At 45.4% G+C, this 19,554-nt stretch overlaps 1 protein-coding gene across 6 annotated transcripts in view; it reads left to right on the forward strand.

Annotated features, from left to right (window-relative positions):
• Shrm (shroom) overlaps positions 1 to 19,554 on the forward strand; it is a 183,598-nt gene that overhangs the window by 29,399 nt on the left and 134,645 nt on the right. For 3 of the 6 annotated variants that reach the window (XM_076822153.1, XM_076822161.1, XM_076822170.1), the window contains exon 2: positions 10,097 to 10,161. The exons of the other annotated variants lie outside the window; for them this stretch is intronic. In XM_076822153.1, coding sequence (XP_076678268.1) covers positions 10,097 to 10,161 — 65 coding nt within the window. The remainder of the gene's footprint in view (positions 1 to 10,096; positions 10,162 to 19,554) is intronic. 6 annotated transcript variants of the gene reach the window in all.

The following is a 19,554-nucleotide window of genomic DNA, read 5'->3' on the forward strand; positions in this document are numbered from 1 at the left end:
CAAACGAAAGCTAATACTTTGACCCGCCTATCCCGCCAAGAACACGTTAAATTAGCAATGAATACATTAATAGAACTTCTACCTCTATATCTCTTATAGAATCTAATGAGGGAGTCCTCAAAGTCGTTTTTTATACAAAACAAATTCAATTACATATAGGTCGTTTGAACTTTAACAACAACAAATCTCCAAGAAAATTGACACACCTTTTCACACATTTAAGACTCATTTATCCAAAAAGCTAAATTGAAAATAAAACGAATTGAAGTCTCTAAATCTTCATTTTTAATTGTTTAAACGAATTTCCATTTTTCGAGATCTGAATGTGCATAATTATCATTGCGGTATTACACACATTTATTACGTCACCAAATTTGTAAATATATTCTATTGTTAAAGAATAAATTAAGAGAGCTCATTTTACCCCGAGGTTCACTTTGCCCGGGTCTCCCCTATTTTGTAATAAATTAATTTAATTTTCGTCGAACGACTAATTTATTTTTTTCCTGCGCCAGGGGGGAGGGTGGAGCAACCACCCTTGCCCCACCTTGACTACGCCCATGCGCCTTCTATTCATCTTTCTGATTACCTCCCCCAAATTAAAGAATCAATCTCGTCAGCGTGCCTGAATGATTCTCACCGAAACGAACGATCGTGGAATATCTCGGTTTCGGAGGACTCTTGTGCCGAATCTCAGCTATTCGTGGATCGCGCCGCTTCCATTAGCCCACCTGCCTCGCTGATTCGATTACTCATCGATAAATGGCCCTTTTCTTCCCTCCGTGCACCTGCGCGCTCACGATTTCGTGAACGGCCGCCGACAAAGTGCATTTTTGCACGTACAGCCACGTGATAAATTCGCCGAGGAAGCAGGACCTCTAATCTGCCTGCTCGTTATCTCATCGCTGGCGACAACCACGCGGCGCTTTTGGTCACTCGAGGTTGCCGCGGCTCTCTGGCTTCCCTCCCGGTCCCTCGTTGGGAATGTCGCAAAGCAGGCGCGTTTCGAGGATCCTCTGGAACAGAGACTCGAACAAACCTCGCGCTGATACTGAAGCGCGGTGGAAAGTGGCGTGGCCGAATGCAGGCGAGCATGTATTAGCGAAAAGGGAAAGTACCGACGAGCTGAAAACGTCAGAAACTTCTATATCAGTCTCGGTGCTTGCAACGTTATTTCTCCATCCAGCTCCAATTGTCTTACGCAACTACTTTATTATGTAAGGAACGATGGTTGATAGGGAGCACAGCGCGTAGGAGAAACGTGGCGCGAAGCAGAGTTCCTGCGCTCGATGAAAAGGAAGTTCCCACAGGAAACGTTGAATCGAGAGGGCTGTCCTTCCTTCGGGATCTAACTGCTCCCTTCTTCGTGGCAGATTGCATACCAGAGAGTAAAGCTTCGCGTTGAATTTTATAGCATTCTTTGCTGCTTGGCTTAGAATTAAGTACTGCGGGTTGCAGTTACGAGGAGATTACGCGTTAAGGGGCCGATGAATATAAACAAATCTCCATACCAACTAGCACTTTTAGATATTTACACCTTCCTGACTGCACTAAAGTTTCGTTTCGAATGCTCCGCGACCAAATTCTACGCATTTTAAAGCGCGCACTCACCCCCTCCTCCGTTCCACTACACGTCCCTGTTCATCGCATGTAACGCAATAGCAGAACAAATATAAGAGCAGTTTCCCTCGATTATTCTCGCGGAGATCTAGAGAAAGAAAAGGAAAAGGACGTTTCGCCGTAAATTGCGCGTCTAGCAACTCTCTGCTGCATCCCCGTAATTATCGCCGCCGCAGCTTTTCCCCTCGAGTGCGTTCGCGTCCACATCCCGGCGCGGTAATATTCTTGCCGGTCGGGCGTTCTTGAAGTTGATGCATCATCAGGTACGCTGCCTGGTGGGGAGCGTAGCGCTTCAGGAGTCCGAGGGGCGTCGAGCGGAGACAATTGAAGATCCCTGCGCCTTCCAAATGACGCGAGGTGTGCCCACGGCGCGGCTGGCTTCGCAGAATAATTATCATTAGACGAGTCCCTTTTCACCGGCTATTTTTCCGCGCGCGGTTCCGTCGCGACCTTCCCATCGCGGCGGACACATGCCGGCCCGTCATCGGCCGTTCATTTAAAACAATTTCGGAATGGCCCCGCGAGTAATCACACGCGACGCGTCCGTTCATTGAAACACGAGGGTCGGCGTGTACGCGCCCCGGCCGATTACAATAAATTGCATCGTCCCGCGAAGACAATGCTCCGTGGTGGTGGGCATCGAACGCGCGCTCGCGCGCACGAGGCCGAAGGATTCGATGGGATCATCGAGGTTTAATGCGTCTACGGGGTGGCCCGGGTATAGAGATTTTATTACGGCCGCAACGTTGTTCCATCAGCATGAAAAGAACCAACGATCCCCCCTGATTACAGTCTTGAAAATTAATCGTGCCCCACTCTGCTTTATAAATTACGCTGCTCTTAAAAGGCAATAACTATGGCAATGGTCCTTTAACGCACGTAAACGCATCTCGGCAACGATGATGCCACAGATAGCACCGAACGGTTCTACCTCCTCGTTTTGCCCGGCGAAATGGTGGATGGTGTATTAATAAACAGACAGATAAGAAGGTATTGCGAAAGTGAAATGGTTGCGGTAATGTGTTGCAGATTTAGGAGGATTCATTTTGCAGTACCTCTGTCAACTACCAAGGCTCTTTGAAGCAGGTACACACGTTGCTCTGCGTACGGTGCATATGGTGTTATGTCATCGTAAAAGTCCGAAGACGGGCGAATCTTTGAATTTATCGGCGAATCCTAGCTTTTACCGCTATGGGGCGGTAAAAGTGCGAAATACCTTATAAAATGTTTCAACTTCGGTTTTAGATCTGAGGTTGATGTTTCTTCAGACATTTTTCGTCTTCTGACATTTTTCGTCTGAGGGCAGTGATTCCCAAGCTGTGGCTCGCGAAATGTTTACTGGGGGGTCGCTACGGTTTTTTCTCTCTCTCTCTCCCTCCCCTTCTGTCTCTCTTTCTCGTGGAGGCAAAAAGGGAAGTAATGAGGGAAAAAAGATAGCTAAAAGGAATAAAGCAATCTCTCTCTTGTACACTACGTATCCTATGGCTTAAAGATTTAAAGCTGTTTCTTCTTCTCTTTGTTTAATATCATTCAGTTATAATTATATTCTGAAACACCCATTTTTAATGTGTGTTTTACCTTATCAAATTTACCTTGCCTTACACGAGGGAGAGGGTCGCAGGTTATATGAAAATTATAAAACGGAATCGCGACTCAAAAAAGCTGGCGAAACACTGCTTTAGGGTGACAATGTTTTGTGGATTATTTCGGACTTTAACGGCCACGTAGCGGTGAATGCTACGATTTATCGGTAAATTCTATGATTTACCGGTCTCCGAACTTTTACAGCCCCACACGTGCCGCACTGCTATCGGTCCGATTGCATCGACTATTGAACTGTTTCGTCAAGCACAGCGTTCGTTTGCAGAACAAACGGTGTGTCCAATCTTTGATTTGCAGCCGAGGCAATGACCTCCCCCGTTCAATTGAAGTCGATGCCAACACGTGGCTGGATTCCGCGGGACATAAATTCAAATTGCGAAACGGTTTCGGTGTAATCGCTGCGACGCAACAGTCTCCTTTTATCTCGGGCGATCGCCGTTTGCCGTGGCCCTAATTGCAAGCGGAGCGGTTTGTAAAATTATTCTAAGAACAATTTACCTCCGTAGCGGCAAGCCCCGAGCAAATTGGGCCCCGATAATTTCACTGGTTAAACGTTCTCTCACCTACCTGCCCACGTTGCATCGACAGGATGCCTCCTAAATTATCACCGACCGTTCATCAACTTCCACGAAACCGTCCGCCGACATTTCTCCAGGCCGCCTGAAGAATTTTCACGCGGACGCTCAGGGGACGCACTGTCTCGCCGCGCAATTTACTTTCACAAGGAGGTTATTACGTAACAATCGCTGGCGAACCCGGATCGGCGACCCTTGAACCTTTCCTACCCTATAGAGGCCCGATCGACGTAACGTCGAAGGCCGTCGCGCGACGCTCGAGAGGATCACCGCGCGATGGATTTACCGCGACGCGTGCGATGCGTGGGCGAGGGCAGGCGATCCTCAAGAGCCTCTTCATATATGGAGAGAGGAGAGTCGGAGGGCACGATGCACCATTTATTTACGACTGTGTACGCGCGTACGTCTCGGCCAGCGCGCGGTATCGCGCGCGTCGATCATTAGCCCCGGCGCATTTCGGCCCACGGACCTACCTATATGCCGCGCTACGATTCCAGCCGCTGCGGAGAGTTATGCGCCGGATTATTTACAGCTGCCAATTAAATGGACGGTGTAATTGGCGCCAATTAAAATCTTACGTCCCGTCATTAGCGCGTAGTCCGGCGGGAGGGATGGAGAGCAAGTGTTGCGTTCGCGAAAACGCGTCGGCGTCGCGAAGGTGTTTCCGAGAACGCTTTCTTGCATAAGGGAGGTAGATAGGAAAGCGAACGCGAGCCTGGTGCAGAGTTTCCAGAACAATGGCGAATTGGAGGTTTCTATTGTGGAAGGATATGTTTAGTAATCTCCGGCCGAATGGTCGTAAGTTAGAACGGTGGAGGGGTAAGGGTGTGAATACTGTGAATGAATCGTTTTGATTCGCGCATGATTTTGCATGGCGATTAATATCCCGTGGCACGTAACGGAAAGTGAATAGGCAACGGGCACGTTGTTGCTATGCGTTTCGAGTGCCTCTTATTTTGCGCTGCAACCGACGCACAGTGTTTCGCGTAATGCTCAATAGTCAAGAATCTAAACTGTTCGATCCGCAAATTCTTGTATCTTAAAGTGTTAATAAAGGAACGCAGGTTTTAAATTTACCCATAATTTTTCATGAATTTACCAATTTGTTGTGCAAAATGATGCTTGAAATTTATTCGAATTTTCGGTGCGTTTCTTTAAACACGTGCTATTTGCCGAATGTTTATCTGATTAATTTGATTTTTATAAGTTATGTTTAGTATTATATGACCTTCCCAGCTACCGATATTTTTTTTTGCAATATCAACAATTTGTCTCGATTTTTTATGTTAAATGTTTATTATCTTTGACTCGAGGTTTAAAAAAAGTACCAAAAAGTACCTGCGTGATTTTTTGTATATTAATTGAGGGAACATTAAACTTAATATTAACGTCAATTTCAACTGCTTGAATGTGCCCGAAACGGAGAAATGGCCGAAATCATTAAGTTTCAAGACAATTGAATAGTTGGAAGTGGGTTAAATTTGATTGCCAGATTTCAACCATACAAACATACAAACAAACATACATACAAACATACAAACAAACAAACAAGCAGAGGATCGAAGCTGAATAAAATCGTTTAAACCCTGGAACTGCCCCCTTGCTGCAAGGTCCCAAATTTAGGGGCGGAAGAAGTTCTTGGCAATTATCCTCAGCTGTACCTATTTACGTACATCTTGCCGGAATTTCGGAAGCACGAATACTTATAGAATAAATTGAAGTACCTCGGGCAAAGGAGGAAGGTAGGAGGACGAAAGCGGAGCGTCAGCTTGGCGTGCGAAAGGGGATCAGCCGGGGAAGAATTCGCGCGGCGAGCGTTCGTTATGCTTGGTCTTCGATACGGGATTATTTTTAGTGAACGCGTGGGCATAAAAGAGCGCATAAAAATGCGCATACCTGCCAGCTTGTTCGCCTGCCCGTTGGATCGGCGATGGCGTGTACGGGCGACAGAGAGGGCCAGCTGGAGAAAGAGAGGGAAAGTCGTTGTAGAAAGGATGGAAGGAGATAGGTGGCCGATCGGGAGTGGAGGAGAGAAGGAAAGCTGGAGGAACAGCCGCGCACTGTGTATACCTACGTACAGGCTCTCGCGGGTATCGGCTATGAGAGCTGGCCGACACGTTGGCGCCACCGAAGTATTTTATGCATGCCAGATGAGAGTACTCGTCTCGGTTCTGACACTGAACTCACTGCGCGACCCACGCCGGTGCAATCCATTCACTTTCGAGTGGAGCACCGAGCCGAACGCTGTAGAATTTCGGCACAAGTGGGGTTACGCAAGCGTCTTCGTCCCTCCACGGGCGGGTTAGACGACTTGGCGGGTAAGTGGTCTCGGAGCAGTCGATTGTACGGCTTGTGCGGCACCGAGATCGCATCGACTCGGCGAAGCCCTACGCCCCGTGCGTCCTCGCCACTCTGAATTGGTACAAAATGGGTTAAAACGTCGCCAGTCTTGTAAACGGATTAAGAGCTCGATTGTGAACGGAGACGCGCGAGAATGGTTATTCCGTCGTGGTGTTGACACCTCGTAAGTATTCTATCTGGATCGTTTAGGCACCGTTCTGGATGAATATTATATAGACACTAACATATTCACTGTTTAGAAGAATGTCACTGACGAAACTGGGCCCGATCTAGCTCCTCTGCGGCTCTGAGCAAAAATGATTTTTGCCGTCCTTTATATTTAATTATAAATCATTATTTTAAAATATAATCTTTGACAGAGTGTGAAATTTTTTGTAGGTATTTATTGAATAACAAAAACCTTTAGTTTTATAAAAAATTTAATATTCATAAATTACGAATTAACCAATTTCACTGCCCCAAATTTGCCGCTCTGAGCAGTTGTCCTGCTTGCGCTTCCCTAGATCGGGCCCTGCTCTGAAAAAGAACGCTCTACTACCACTTCTTTCTCCCTGGAAAATCGGCGAATCTGTAAACAGAACCAAGTAAACAATCGTAGCTTCTCAACTTCTCTCAAAGAAACACCAGAATCTTACATCTTCAAAGGAGAATCAATATTCTAATCTCGAAAGCCAACGAGTATCTGACGACGCAATTACGCGGCACGTGCTCCACGAGCGATGACTCAAAACTGACCTAGCGCGGCCGATCGTTCGAAATCCAAGATTCTGAGTCACGATCTTTTACAAATTAAATCGGGGTCAGGAAAGGGGCTGCCGGTCCGGTTCTCCGGCTGTACGAATGGGGCTTCCGGTTCACTGGGATGCCTCCGTGCTGAATCATTGGTCTCTGGCGCGAGTTAAGATGGGTTTAGTCATCCAGCCGCATCGTCCCGTCGCGACCTTGCAGCTGGTCTTATTGTCGCTGCATGGAGACGCGCACGGTGCGTTGCACTGCGCCCGCGAACCTTCATTGTTCTCACGGCGATGCACTTCTGTCGATGTCACACGCGCGTTACCCCGCCGCTACCGACGTTGAACGTCAACCGGGCAGCGTCACGTTGTAGTCACCAGGGTATCGATGCCCGCTTTATCGCGCGTGATTCAGATGAACGCTTGTCGTTCCATGTCCGACTAGAACTGATATGAGTTAGACACGGGTAATTGTCTGTATTTTCTTTTGCGTTCTGTTGTACGTTCGGCTAGGATGGTTTTGGTGTGGATGACTGAATTCGAATTCTTGGTTCATTGGTCCAATTGATTTATTGGTTCCTTCGAAGGATGTATAATGTAAGTTCCGTTTCTTTTTATCGAATCGGGGTTCTTTTCTCATCGCGAATATTTTGAGAATCATCGAGAATTCTTTCTCGAGAATTTCTCGAGCAATTTTATAATTGCTTGTTTCTTATTTCTCGAGAAATACTGCTTTTGTCGACAAACTTAAGTCTAGGAAATCGCGAACGCATACACACATCTATAATTTATAATAAATCTTATTAGTAACATTAGAACCTATGTGAATTACAATAGAAAATGTCAGGAGAGAAGATTCAACATTATTGACTGGTGAAGGTGCTCTTAAATTCTTGTTTAACAGTTTAGGAAAATTGTATACCTACTGAATTAAGTAATGATCTTCTTGTGGCTAGGAAAGAAAGAATATCGAAAAGAAGAGACAAAACTATTGTATCCCTTATAAAATTTGTGCATGGGTAAACCAGAATCTCTTCAGAATGATTCAAAAGACGCGTTTTTTTTATTTAATATCCAAGACAGATATGTATAAAACGGCAAAACAAATTCTAAGTAGCTAGACTTTTCGGGAAATATAACAGTAACCATGATTCTCCTGAAAATAGTGAAAAATTTACGGATCCTTAAAATGAAGAATTACCATTAAGAAAAGAATTGGAGTTAGCATTCGCAGAGAGCCTCCAAGAATTTAGTATCAACCAAGAAAGAAAGAAATTGATCAAGCCAACATCCACTCAAAACGAAATAAATTTTTTTACAGCTACAGATTTTATACGCAAAAAAAATAGATTAAAAAATTATTTTAAAACAAAAAAGTAATATTTCGCTTTGCACAAGTTTTGAATTAAATAAAAATCTATGATATTTAATATCTGTTTTTTTTTCATTTATACCTACAAGTTTTGTGCAAATTAGTCAGGAATGAACATAGCTAATAGTTTCTTATGTTTTTGATAAATATTATCAACATTATTCCAAAAATACACATTTTGTAATATTTTCTTTAATTTCTCGAGAATTCTCAAGAATTATGATCTGATTTCTGATTTCTCATCAAGATAAGATTCGTGGTGTCGCACATCTCCTCCACAATATTAATTTGTCATAATTCAATAGTACTATGTGTGCTGAAATCAACCGTCCCCATATTAAAAAAAATGCGATAACTTTAGACAGTAGTGCTCTCAGGATTTAATCTTGAGGGGAGGAAATCTTTTAGTGCAAGTTCAATAAAATATATGAGGTGATTCTGAAACTTTCTTTACAGGATAAAATCGAGTTTACTTTTCTTTTTATAAAGCTCTTGAATTATTTCAGTCGTTGTTACATTAATCCAGTGATTCCCAACCGGTGGGTCGCGAAGTGTTTTCTGGATTCTCGCCACGGATTTTGGGTTTTTTCTTTTAATATTATTAAGTTAGAATTATATTCTGAAATACCTATTTTTAACGTGATTTCGTTAACTTATTAAATTTACCTTAACTTATATGAGGGGCGCAGGGTATTTGAATATTATAAAAGGGGATCTTGCTTCAAAAAGGTTGAGAAAAAACCCTGCATCTCTTCAGAGTGAATTTCCACAGAAAAACAAATTCCTCCTTGCATACTCCAATATACTGCACATTTCTACATTAACACCAAGTGTCATTAAAATCAGAATTTTCGGGTGGGCAATATTTCCCCGTAAATCACCGATCCAGCAGCACCCGCGTGATCACACAGCCAGCAATCGTCCTTGCCAGCTCGGCGTGCTCGTTTTTCGAAATTCCTGGGATATCGAGGAACGCCTATAAGCAGTTCCCTCTCATGAGCGTCTAGAATCGGACATTTGGTGAGCGCACGTTGTCATTACCGCGAGGCGGCTTGATTGCGCTCGCCTTGACGTGCGTGCACGCGCAAGAGGTCGCGCGATAAGTATACACGGTCGGCGCGGCGGGGATCGCGGAGCGGTGCGCGCGGCCACGTCGCCCCTGAGAAGGTGTACGCACGTAACACGCCTACCCCGCGTCATTAGCCACGGCATTATGGCTGTTGCGTACGCTTAGCCGCGCGCTTTCGATAAGCATCGGGCCTCTCACGGGGGTTAGGGTCGCCGCTGCCGCGGGAAAAGACGAGTGCTCATCCGGCTACGATCGCAGACAGCTGGCCGAGGAGGTGGCGAAGGTCGTCTCTTGACATTCCCGCATGGCGTGTCCTCGCTGTCCAACCTAGTCTCGCCACGCTCGAGTTCGTTGATCCGCGTTCGAAGAAGTGTAACAATACTTGGGCCAGCTGGCGTCGCGAAGGCTACCGCGGCAAAAACTGTCTCGCCTTCTTCCCGAGCTTCAGAGAAACATTTTCCCATGCCGCGCACCCGGCTACCCCCTCGCCCTTTTTCCTCCCCGTTCACGCTGCAAGGACACACGATCGCTACCGATCACGCGAACAATCCCGACCTCAATCCCGTCCCTCGATTGCCTACTGTCGTCCTTTTGGAGGCTGGATCGCGTTTCTGCCTCGATTAGACGGGGCACCAGTTGGTACCTTTTTTTGCCGGCCATTACGAACACTCGAGAACGGTAATTTCAGCGCGGGTAGAGATTCGTTCAATGTTGCAAATACCTGAAATACCCTCCGACTAATTCTGTTCTTGTTTCTCTGTTCCAGGTACGTTCCAAGTGTATTTGCAACAGTTTCACCTACCACTCCGTCCTCATCTCTGAATGGGTAACGTATGTACTTACATTACGTATAGACGTCGATCGAAAGTACGAATCTCGCGTGGGGGAAATGAATTCGCAGTCAATTAAGAGGACGCTTTCCTCCCGGGTGGAAACAATCGATTATCCTTATCGGGCTACTCCGACTGGTCGGGGCAGGCTATTAATAGTTCTCTCTCTCGGAATCGGAATGTGATTCAGGACTTTCACTGTCACCTCCTCGCGCGAAGCCCGCAGACACGCGAGCCGCGGTCTCTCCACGCACGGCACAGCAGCCAGGTCCCCGTTTCCCCGTTCCTCTCTCGCGTCGCCCGCTCGATCTCAATCGAACTCATTTTTCTCGTTTCTATCGACTTGTTGCACCCTGGCACGCTCGAGAACCAGAGACACCCGGCCTGTACCGTCTCGTGCGAGCTTATGCAGATTCCGCTTGCACGCACGCGGTTGCGTGCTCGCACTTATGTCACGTCGCTCGGATCGTAATTATTATCTCCCCTCCCCCCGCCCCTCCCCCGGGAGCCGGACTTTCCTCCCGAATCAGTCATTCGTCGCGATCGGCTATGAATAATGCAATTAATTAAAATCGATCTCGCGCGACGGAAAAAGGACGCTTCGATTCCGTTCTAGGCTCTTGTATAGATCACCGCGAATCGGGGCTTCATGGGAACGAGGAAATCGTGATTTTATGGCTAGGTCTTTTTCTGATCGCCTGCGAGGATCGATCATCCCTTTTCTTTTCGGTTTAATCCGTCGCGTTCGTGCTTGCCAGCGCCAAGGACAGTCACGGATTCATTACGAGCAAGAATTAATGAATTACAGCCGTGTGAAAAAGGACCAGCTGGGCGATTTGAATCGTCCCAGATAAATTGAATCGAAGTGGCTGAGATATGGTAATTCATGGTACCGCGTTAATGGCGCTCACTGATTTATAAGGGGACGCGTTTCCGCTAGAAACACGCGAAGCAGAATTCTTTTGCGTTGATTTGTATGTTGATCGCTACGAATCTAATTCCTCTTCTATACTCGTCGTTTTACTTTCCTCGTCTAACATTTCTTCTCAAAGCAAGATACCGAGGCGTTCAGAGATTCATGGTAGAAACTTTTTCTGTAGGCGCTGATATCGATGAAATTTTCAGCAATTATACAACTTGAATCTAGAAAAGGGATTTTTAAAATTTCATCTCAGGCTCAGATAAAGAATTGAAACAACGACCAAGAATTTAGTATCAACCAAAAAAATAAATTGATCAAGCCAACATCCACTCAAAACTTTTATCGCAAAAAAAAGAAATAGATTAAAAAATTATTTTAAAACAAAAAAGTAATATTTCGCTTTGCACAAGTTTTGAATTAAATAAAAATCTATGATATTTAATATCTGCTTTTTCATTTATACTTACAAGTTTTGTGCAAATTAGTCAGGAATGAACATAGATAATATTTTCTTGTGTTTTTGATAAATATTATCAACATTATTCCAAAAATATACATTTTGTAATATTTTCTTCAATTTCTCGAGAATTCTCAAGAATTATTATCTGATTTCTGATTTCTCATCAAGATAAGATTCGTGGTGTCACACATCTCCTCCACAATATTAATTTGTCATAATTCAATAGTACTATGTGTGCTGAAATCAACCGTCCCCATATTAAAAAAATGCGATAACTTTAGACAGTAGTGCACTCAGGATTTAATCTTGAGGGGAGGAAATTTTTTAGTGCGAGTTCAATAAAATATATAAGGTGATTCTGAAACTTTATTTACAGGATAAAATCGAGTTTTCTTTTCTTTTTATAAAGCTCTTGAATTATGTGAGTCGTTGTTACATTAATCCAGTGATTCCCAGCCGGTGGGTCGCGAAGTGTTTTCTGGAGGCTCGCCACGGATTTTGGGTTTTTTCTTTTAATATTATTAAGTTAGAATTATATTCTGAAATACCCCAAGTGGGTCGCGAAGTGTATTCTGGAGGTTCGCCACGGATTTTGGGTTTTTTCTTTTAATATTATTAAGTTAGAATTATATTCTGGCTCAGATAAAAAAAAATTGAAACAACGACCTTCACTATTTTCTTCGCTATTCCGACTAATTGAAATTTTGTTTAAAACGTCGAAAGACGTCACCTATAGTAAATTAATCTTTCTAGCTTCTCAAAAAATTCAAGCCGTTTGGACCAAGTTTAAAATACTCATTCTGTTTTAAAGGGTGTCCCAATACTTTTGTCCACCACTGTACCTAGTTGAAAGATAGGATTACTTGAGAATTTTCAACATAATTTGAATAAAGAATCGTCCAGATTTTAGTAAGAAATAATTCCTCAGAAAAGCCTCCATGTGTGCACTCTTCCTGCATAAAAATTGTGCAGTAATCGGCCAGAGATAATTCGCTAAGAAACCCTTCTTCCATTCCGTGTTGCCAGGTATTACGTGGCGGGTTCGCACGATTAAGCGCGCAGCACACGTAGATCAGTTTCTCCAGGAGAAACTAGAATGAAACTCAGCGTCGCGGCGCATTTAAAAGAGAAACGAAGGCGGACTTCATCAGCGTAGGCATGCGGTAATCTGTAACAGCGATTCCCCTGTCGTCGGTGTTCCACGACAGAGCAGAGCGACTCGTTCCCTCTCGCTTTCTAACTCACGTTCGAAGGCGTGTGCGTGAGAGAGGATACTCGAGTGTCTTTAAGCAGAACGCGTATCGGTACGCTGGATCGTTTACCAGGAACGCGCGATTATTCCGCAGCGTCCGGCCCCTCGCTCGTTTCCTTTTTCCAAATTTTTCCCTACGCGTTCCTCTGGCATATACCAAGAGGTCGCGTGCAAGCGTGTCGTTTCGAGTGTCCGATCGAGAGTCCACCAGTCGAGAATATTTAATGTCCTCGAAGCACCTCGCAGAAGGTACTAGGAAGGTACCTGGAAAACGCTGGGCCCGAAGGCAACGCGTTCGAATCCACGATTTACCAACTAACAGAGATTACCCAGTACCGATAACGTACGCTCGTGTTCCCTCCAACTTTATTGTACGCAGAATGTCATCGTTCGCGGCTCCGATTCGTGTCCACCAGTCGTTTTCCTCTATCGAAGGTTAAAGCCCTTATCGGCTCGCGCTGCCAAATAGCCGCCGTTTAAATTTCCTCGGCCGCGGAGTGATTTCTGAAGGTTGCCGGGGCGTTTTCGATCGACGTTATCGAGTCGTTTATGCGAAAGCCGTGTACCGAAATAATCGACGAACCCCGGTATCGGCCGGGTTGCATCAGCGTTATCGTACCGCGAGAGGACCGCGAGATAAAAGCCCGTCGACGCGGTTTCGTAATCGTCCGTCGATCCGCGAAAGTAGCACGAAGACGATGATGCCACACGTGAGCCAGCGGGGTCGTGACAAAACGAGCGAATAACGCGCGTCTCGCAAGATAAATGGACGAATAATGGTCCAGGTGTATTACACCGTACCCCGGTGGCCCTAATTCCGTCGGCGATTCGAGTCGACTGCGCGAGCTGTGTAATCGCTTCGATACGAAGCCCACAGTCAGTCACGCGAGTGCTCGCGCATCCTGTACGGCGGTGCACGGGGTGCCGACGTGGGCGACGAGCTTTCCCAGCATCTTTGGCAAGTCATGCTGAAGGAAAAAGATGAAGTACACGACGGGTGTGTTTCCATTCGTTATTGAGATAAACACCGTTTAGTCTTCTGATGTCGAGTGCTGTTCATCCTTAGGCTAGGTACTAGGGCGGAGCGGAAAGTTTAAATTTGAATTTTCGGTTGGCCTGGGTGCGGGATGGTTGTCTTTTGATTGGCCAAACACAGCTGTAAAAGGATTTTCGAGGGGTATTCATGTCTGCAGGTTCGTTTTTCTCCTAAGAGTGGTTCATGTAAATCGGACTATTTTTACACAAGCAATTTGTATTCCTTATGTAAAAGTAGTCCGATCTGCATGACATTTGGTATGATTGTAATCGGGAGAACGCCAGGAAGCCATTGGTGCCACTTCCATATCGATACGATAAAGAATAAAGAATTTCTTAATGCGCTGCAATGAATATTTCACATTTTCACCCTGGACTGCGGGGCGCCATCCCAATTTGCTGCAGTCGGCCGAGGATTCATACCTGTTTCAGAAATAAAATAATTCTTTATTCTTTGTCGTATCGATATGGAAGTGACACCGCTGGATTCCTTGTGTTTTCCCGATGAAAACCATACCAAATATCATGTCAATCGGACTATTTTCAACGAAGTTAGCTTGAAATTATGCAAATCAATTTTTCATGTAATTTCCTTCATTATGCTCTGAATTGCGTCGTTCTTGGTGTTAGTTTCATCGGCGAAACATAAGGAATTGATTGGCACCGTTTTCGCAGAGATCTGGTGAGAAATGCGGAAGCGGGACATTTCGCACTTCTTAATAGGTACTCCAAGTTTTTCTGTGGTTTTGCCTTAATATCGGTCTTAAAATGTGACGTAGTCCGATTTCGAAGCTGTGATTCTTGTTTGTTGGATTTATACTTTCCAGTGGAACCTATGAAAATAAAAGTTAAATGAAAATTATAAGATTGGTGCCTGAAAAACGGAGATTTTTCCGAGAAAAATTCGTTCTCGTTTATGTGCTACTAAGAACCGGTGACTTTTTAATCTTCTTATCAAAATCTCGAATTTTTATCGATTATATTAGAGGTTCCACGTGGAATGGCACATGCTTTACACATTCTGTAATTTTTTCAAGTCGATTTGAACCTCCGTTCATTCGCAAATTCGGCAAAACCAAGAGGAAAAGATATTCGAGAAAAACGCGTCTAAAGTTTCTGGGCAAAGACGACGCTATAAGTTACCGCTTGACCTTTTTAGCTGCCAAATCAACAATTTTGCGAATTTTAATATAAACCAAACGGCATTTTATTCAGAAAAGATAGTACTTTCGGAAAATGCAACAAAAAATAGACTTTACTACTGCCTAGTCCCCTGAACTGAATTAGTACCGAGGTCAATATTTCGCTGCTTCCAACTGTACATTTCGATGTATTTACTGTAGGATAAAGTTAGTAGCTTTCAAGCGAGATGAAGAAGAGAGTCACTATAACGGCGTTTCGTTCTAAAACGTCATTTAGCGAGAAGCTACTATAGTGGCACGTAGAAGCTACAGCTAACGGCTTAAGTATCCTTGCTTTACGACGTACACAGCATTTTTAAGAAAACTGAGTTTCTTTCTATCGCCGAATGTCAAATACTACTTATACTCCTACATATTCACGATAGATAGAAGGAAGGCTTTCACGTAGGAAGGCTCACAATAGAGGAAGGCTTTCACGTAGAAAAGAGCTGCAGCTCGATCCCGTTTCTATGATCACTCTGTATCGTGTGACTGACTGTATGAAACGCGAATATGCTCGAACCACGTGTCGCGAGATCGGTGAAAGTCTGCGTTTACGTATCGCGGAATATGCAGCGTGTATCATAAGGCACCCGCGACACGGGACTTTAATTATCCTTGCGTGCTTCGGGGCGTGCAGCTATTTCGGCTTCGGCGAGCACAGGAACCTCGACGATCCGTGGATCGTCGCAAGGCTTTGGGAACGGAAACCAGTTTCCTTGAAAAAGGGCCTTCTGCCCTCCTCTTCTCTCTTACCCTCCTGAAGATGCCACTCGATGACCTCTATTTCTGTGCTCGAGTTATTACGCTCGATTCTGTCAGGTTAATTGTCTGACCGCGTCGTGGACACTACTCAAGTAGCTTGTTCCCTTGCTGGGTCATGGGTTTCGTAAAACTACCTCGCATGCAATTTACCTACTGCTATCAAATTGTGACCTGAATGGGTAGAGGTACATGGACTCTGCCATGAATTGTTTTTCAGAAGATTAGGATTTAGGTACATTTGTCAATGTAGGAGATTAAAGATGAAAGAGAAGGGTTGATCAGGTTGTGAACCTTTTATTCTTGGGATGGCTACTATAGCCACTGAGCTCTCAACTCTTTCTACTCTACCTAGTCTATCTAGTCTATGTGCTACCGAATCTGATCGATCAAAATCCCTTAAGCTTTAAATGAATCTCAGCAGTTCAACTTCAGTCCATTTCTAGACCAAAATCTCGCTTAGTCCGAGTCACCTCAAAATCTACTACTTAAGTATAGGTATTTCTGAATTCCTGGGTGTCAACGAAATTCTTCAACTCACAATTTATACTCAGAATCAACGCTGACTCCTCTAGCAGACCCACCCACTACACGTTTCAGTCGTGCGTCTCAAATTTATCAAGACCTCTTGCCCTTCCGCGGGGACGCGTAGGAGCATACCCGATTACCTGGCATCTCGAATTCGGTGCCCGAAGATTTAAACGCCATTCTCGAAACTCGTCTATTGCGCATGCATACGAGTTCCTCAGCTAGGTGCAACGTGCTGGGGTATCTAGGTTATATTGCACAAGCGACGTTGTGTCTGGTGACGTGTCTGCCGAGCAACCATTCTCAGCGTGCATAGCAAACGAGATCCTCGGTTAGCTCGGTGCAACGACTGATCGAAGTCTCCGGATTGGTCAACGGGATCGGTAACCGGTATTTAGAACGGCTCCATTGTCTCGTCGGATAACGACGGATTAATCGCTCTCGCGAGCGGTCTGAATCGGCCGTCAGGAACCGCGGCGTGATGCCGAGCGATGACGATGATCGGTACGATGGATTGCGCGAGATATCGTTACGAATGGGCCTTTTCGACCGTAGAAGTTTCGTCACGACGCGAACCCACGTCTCCCCCTGCACGGTTGCTCCAGCCGATTCATCAACTTTCCTTGGCAAATGTGATCGTGCCACGAATATGGAGTATCTTCGAATTTTTCTGCTTACAAAGAGATATCTCCGCTTAGAGTTGTGTTAACGCAAGTAGCTTCAAATGCAGAAGTCTGTGAGCTATTTTTTCTGCTTACAAAGAGACATCTCCGTTTAGAGTTGTGTTAAGGCAAATAGCTTCAAATGCAGAAGTCTGTGAGCTATTTATGTAAACGTGGTAGTATTTTCGAGAATTTATTTTCAATTAAGGAGTCCAGGAGTTTTGAATATAGATTGAAGTTCTGTGTTTTTTTTTCTTCGAAGGTTTCAGTATTTGGGTTTCGAGTTACCTACTTTCGAATTGATTCTTCCACTTTACAGAAGTGTGAGTGGTAGACGTGATAAACCCCTGTCATCTCAGACGGTTCGATTCTATTTGATTTGTGCTTCTTCGACGCGTTTTTATCAAGCCCTAACAAGCTGTCCAAACTAGTTATCTGCTGCGCGTCGGTAAATGCGAGCATTAAGGTCTGTCATTTCTGAGCGGAAGGTTCATTAGACGAACAACATAATGACAGACCGCCCTCGATACCGGCCATTTTTCCCCCGTTCGAAACGGAGAAAGAGCGCCAACGAGTAAGAAAACGGGGCCCGATCTTCAGCATTCGAATCATTGAAATCGTGTACCAATCATGTTCTTGCAACGAATCAATCGGGCCTTATTATCCTGTCGAGGAAAAACGTTTGCGCGGAGCGTGCTCATTAGTATCGGCAGTCTTTTCTTAGCGATTTTCAATTGCCGCTTTTTCTGCGGTTATTAGCGAAACGTGTTCCCACGTACGAGCCACGAATAGTCAGAGACGATTGTCGATAGAGGACGAATTTCATCCCCAACGCGCGGCTCCTTTCGTTTCTTAGTGAAACGTAACGAAGTACACGCGAAACACAATGCAAAATAAGAAACGAAGCAGATTTGCAAATATTATACTTTAGACCAGAGATGGGGGAAAATTTTATTTAAATCAAATTTCGAATATCGAATAAAAGTTCAAAAAAATTATTCTTAATTCCTTCGGTAACCCGTGTTAACTGTATTCGACACGTGACGACTAATTTTTTAAACTGTTATTCAGTATTCGAAATTTTATTTAAATAAAAATTTTGCTCACACTGCTTTAGACCGTTGAAATATCTCGGTTGGTTCGAACTTTGGCCGATAAACGAAAGTTTCAACTCTAAATAGAAGCGCACAATTAGATCCTCGCAAGAACTATTTAGCTACCGTCAGTCTAGCTCCAGAGTCTGCCGCCATTTCTGTGGACGCGTCTCTTTGTACGTCCCTTACGTAAGGAAGAATTTTACTGATTTTCGTCGAGGCAGATATTCTCCTTCAGCATCGGGGGGCAGCGTACCTTTGAGGAGGGATTTGGACTCGGTAATTGAAGTGGCTTTTGCCGCAGCGACGGACAGCGAGGGCAACGCGCACAGGAATGAGGGGACAAGAAAAGAGGGATTAAGGGGAATACATGGTGTTGAGCCCGAGGTTCCGTACGTGAGGTTACTACTAACAGTGAAACGACGCCGTTTCCCTCGTCCTCCTCTCGGTTTCCCTCCACTTGATCCCCGTATATTGCTCCCGCTATATCGTTATACATCGGCGCGGTGCACAATGGCCGCTGTTTATTATGCCTGGTACCCACTCGCGACTCCTCGACCCTACGGTCGCGGATTCTGAGTAACCGCGAAGAGGATCCTCGTGTATCTCGAAAATCTCGCGAAACGTGGCCTCCCTGTTCTCCTGAGCGGCTGCCAGGGCGGCCACGGAGGCGACGGATGCGACAGGCCGGAAACAGTTCGTGGGGTTTCTGACAGGCTTTGGATTACAATTTATCGATCGTCGTTCGCCTTGAATCAGCAGACGTGAGTTCGCAGGTCCTCTCCTTGAACGTCCATTGGTGCTTACCCATAAGTGTAAGAGAACGAGGAGGAAATGTACATCGATTAATCCTCTCTGACTACATCGTTGGGGGATCACCGTCATTTGCTTCTATAAATCCATATTCCTGGACACTAAACGAGGTTTTAAGACGCCTAACCTGGTATTAATCGAAGGGAAAAAGGACGACGAGGGTCGGGTAGACGGGGCTCGATACAGTCGTCTGGCTGGGAGTGTGCGAAAGCCGGGGCAGGTTAATCGTAGAAGCACGGCGGATAGCCGTTGCATGGGAACGTGAATTATGCATATGCAGCGCGCCTGCCACCTTAGGACAGCGTACGAGCCTAGATACAGATTAACCACCGTAAATTCCCCCGAAGTCATTCGCTCCCCCGGCTCCATCGTCCGGTCGACCTCGACGTGGCGCAAGATAGAGAAGAGGAGACGAGAGACGTTTTGCTCGAGCGTGCAGCAAGTAGCGAGGCGAGGCGGCGTGATCGAGGAGGATTCCACGGGATAATCCTAGTCGGTAGCCGACCTTGGCAGGGATCCTTCGCATGGCCGTGCAAGTCGCGTGCCCTACGCGCTGCCCCGGAGCTCTGACGTCATTAGCTGCCAGAGTAGCATCGCGAATAAAACGACACGCATCGATACGAGCCTTCGCGGTATTTAATTCCCGCCGGGGGAGACGAGGCCAATCTTATTCGACCACTCGCCC

The sequence above is a fragment of the Andrena cerasifolii genome, chromosome 1 (assembly GCF_050908995.1).
Source record: "Andrena cerasifolii isolate SP2316 chromosome 1, iyAndCera1_principal, whole genome shotgun sequence".
Classification (NCBI taxonomy): Eukaryota; Metazoa; Arthropoda; class Insecta; order Hymenoptera; family Andrenidae; genus Andrena; species Andrena cerasifolii.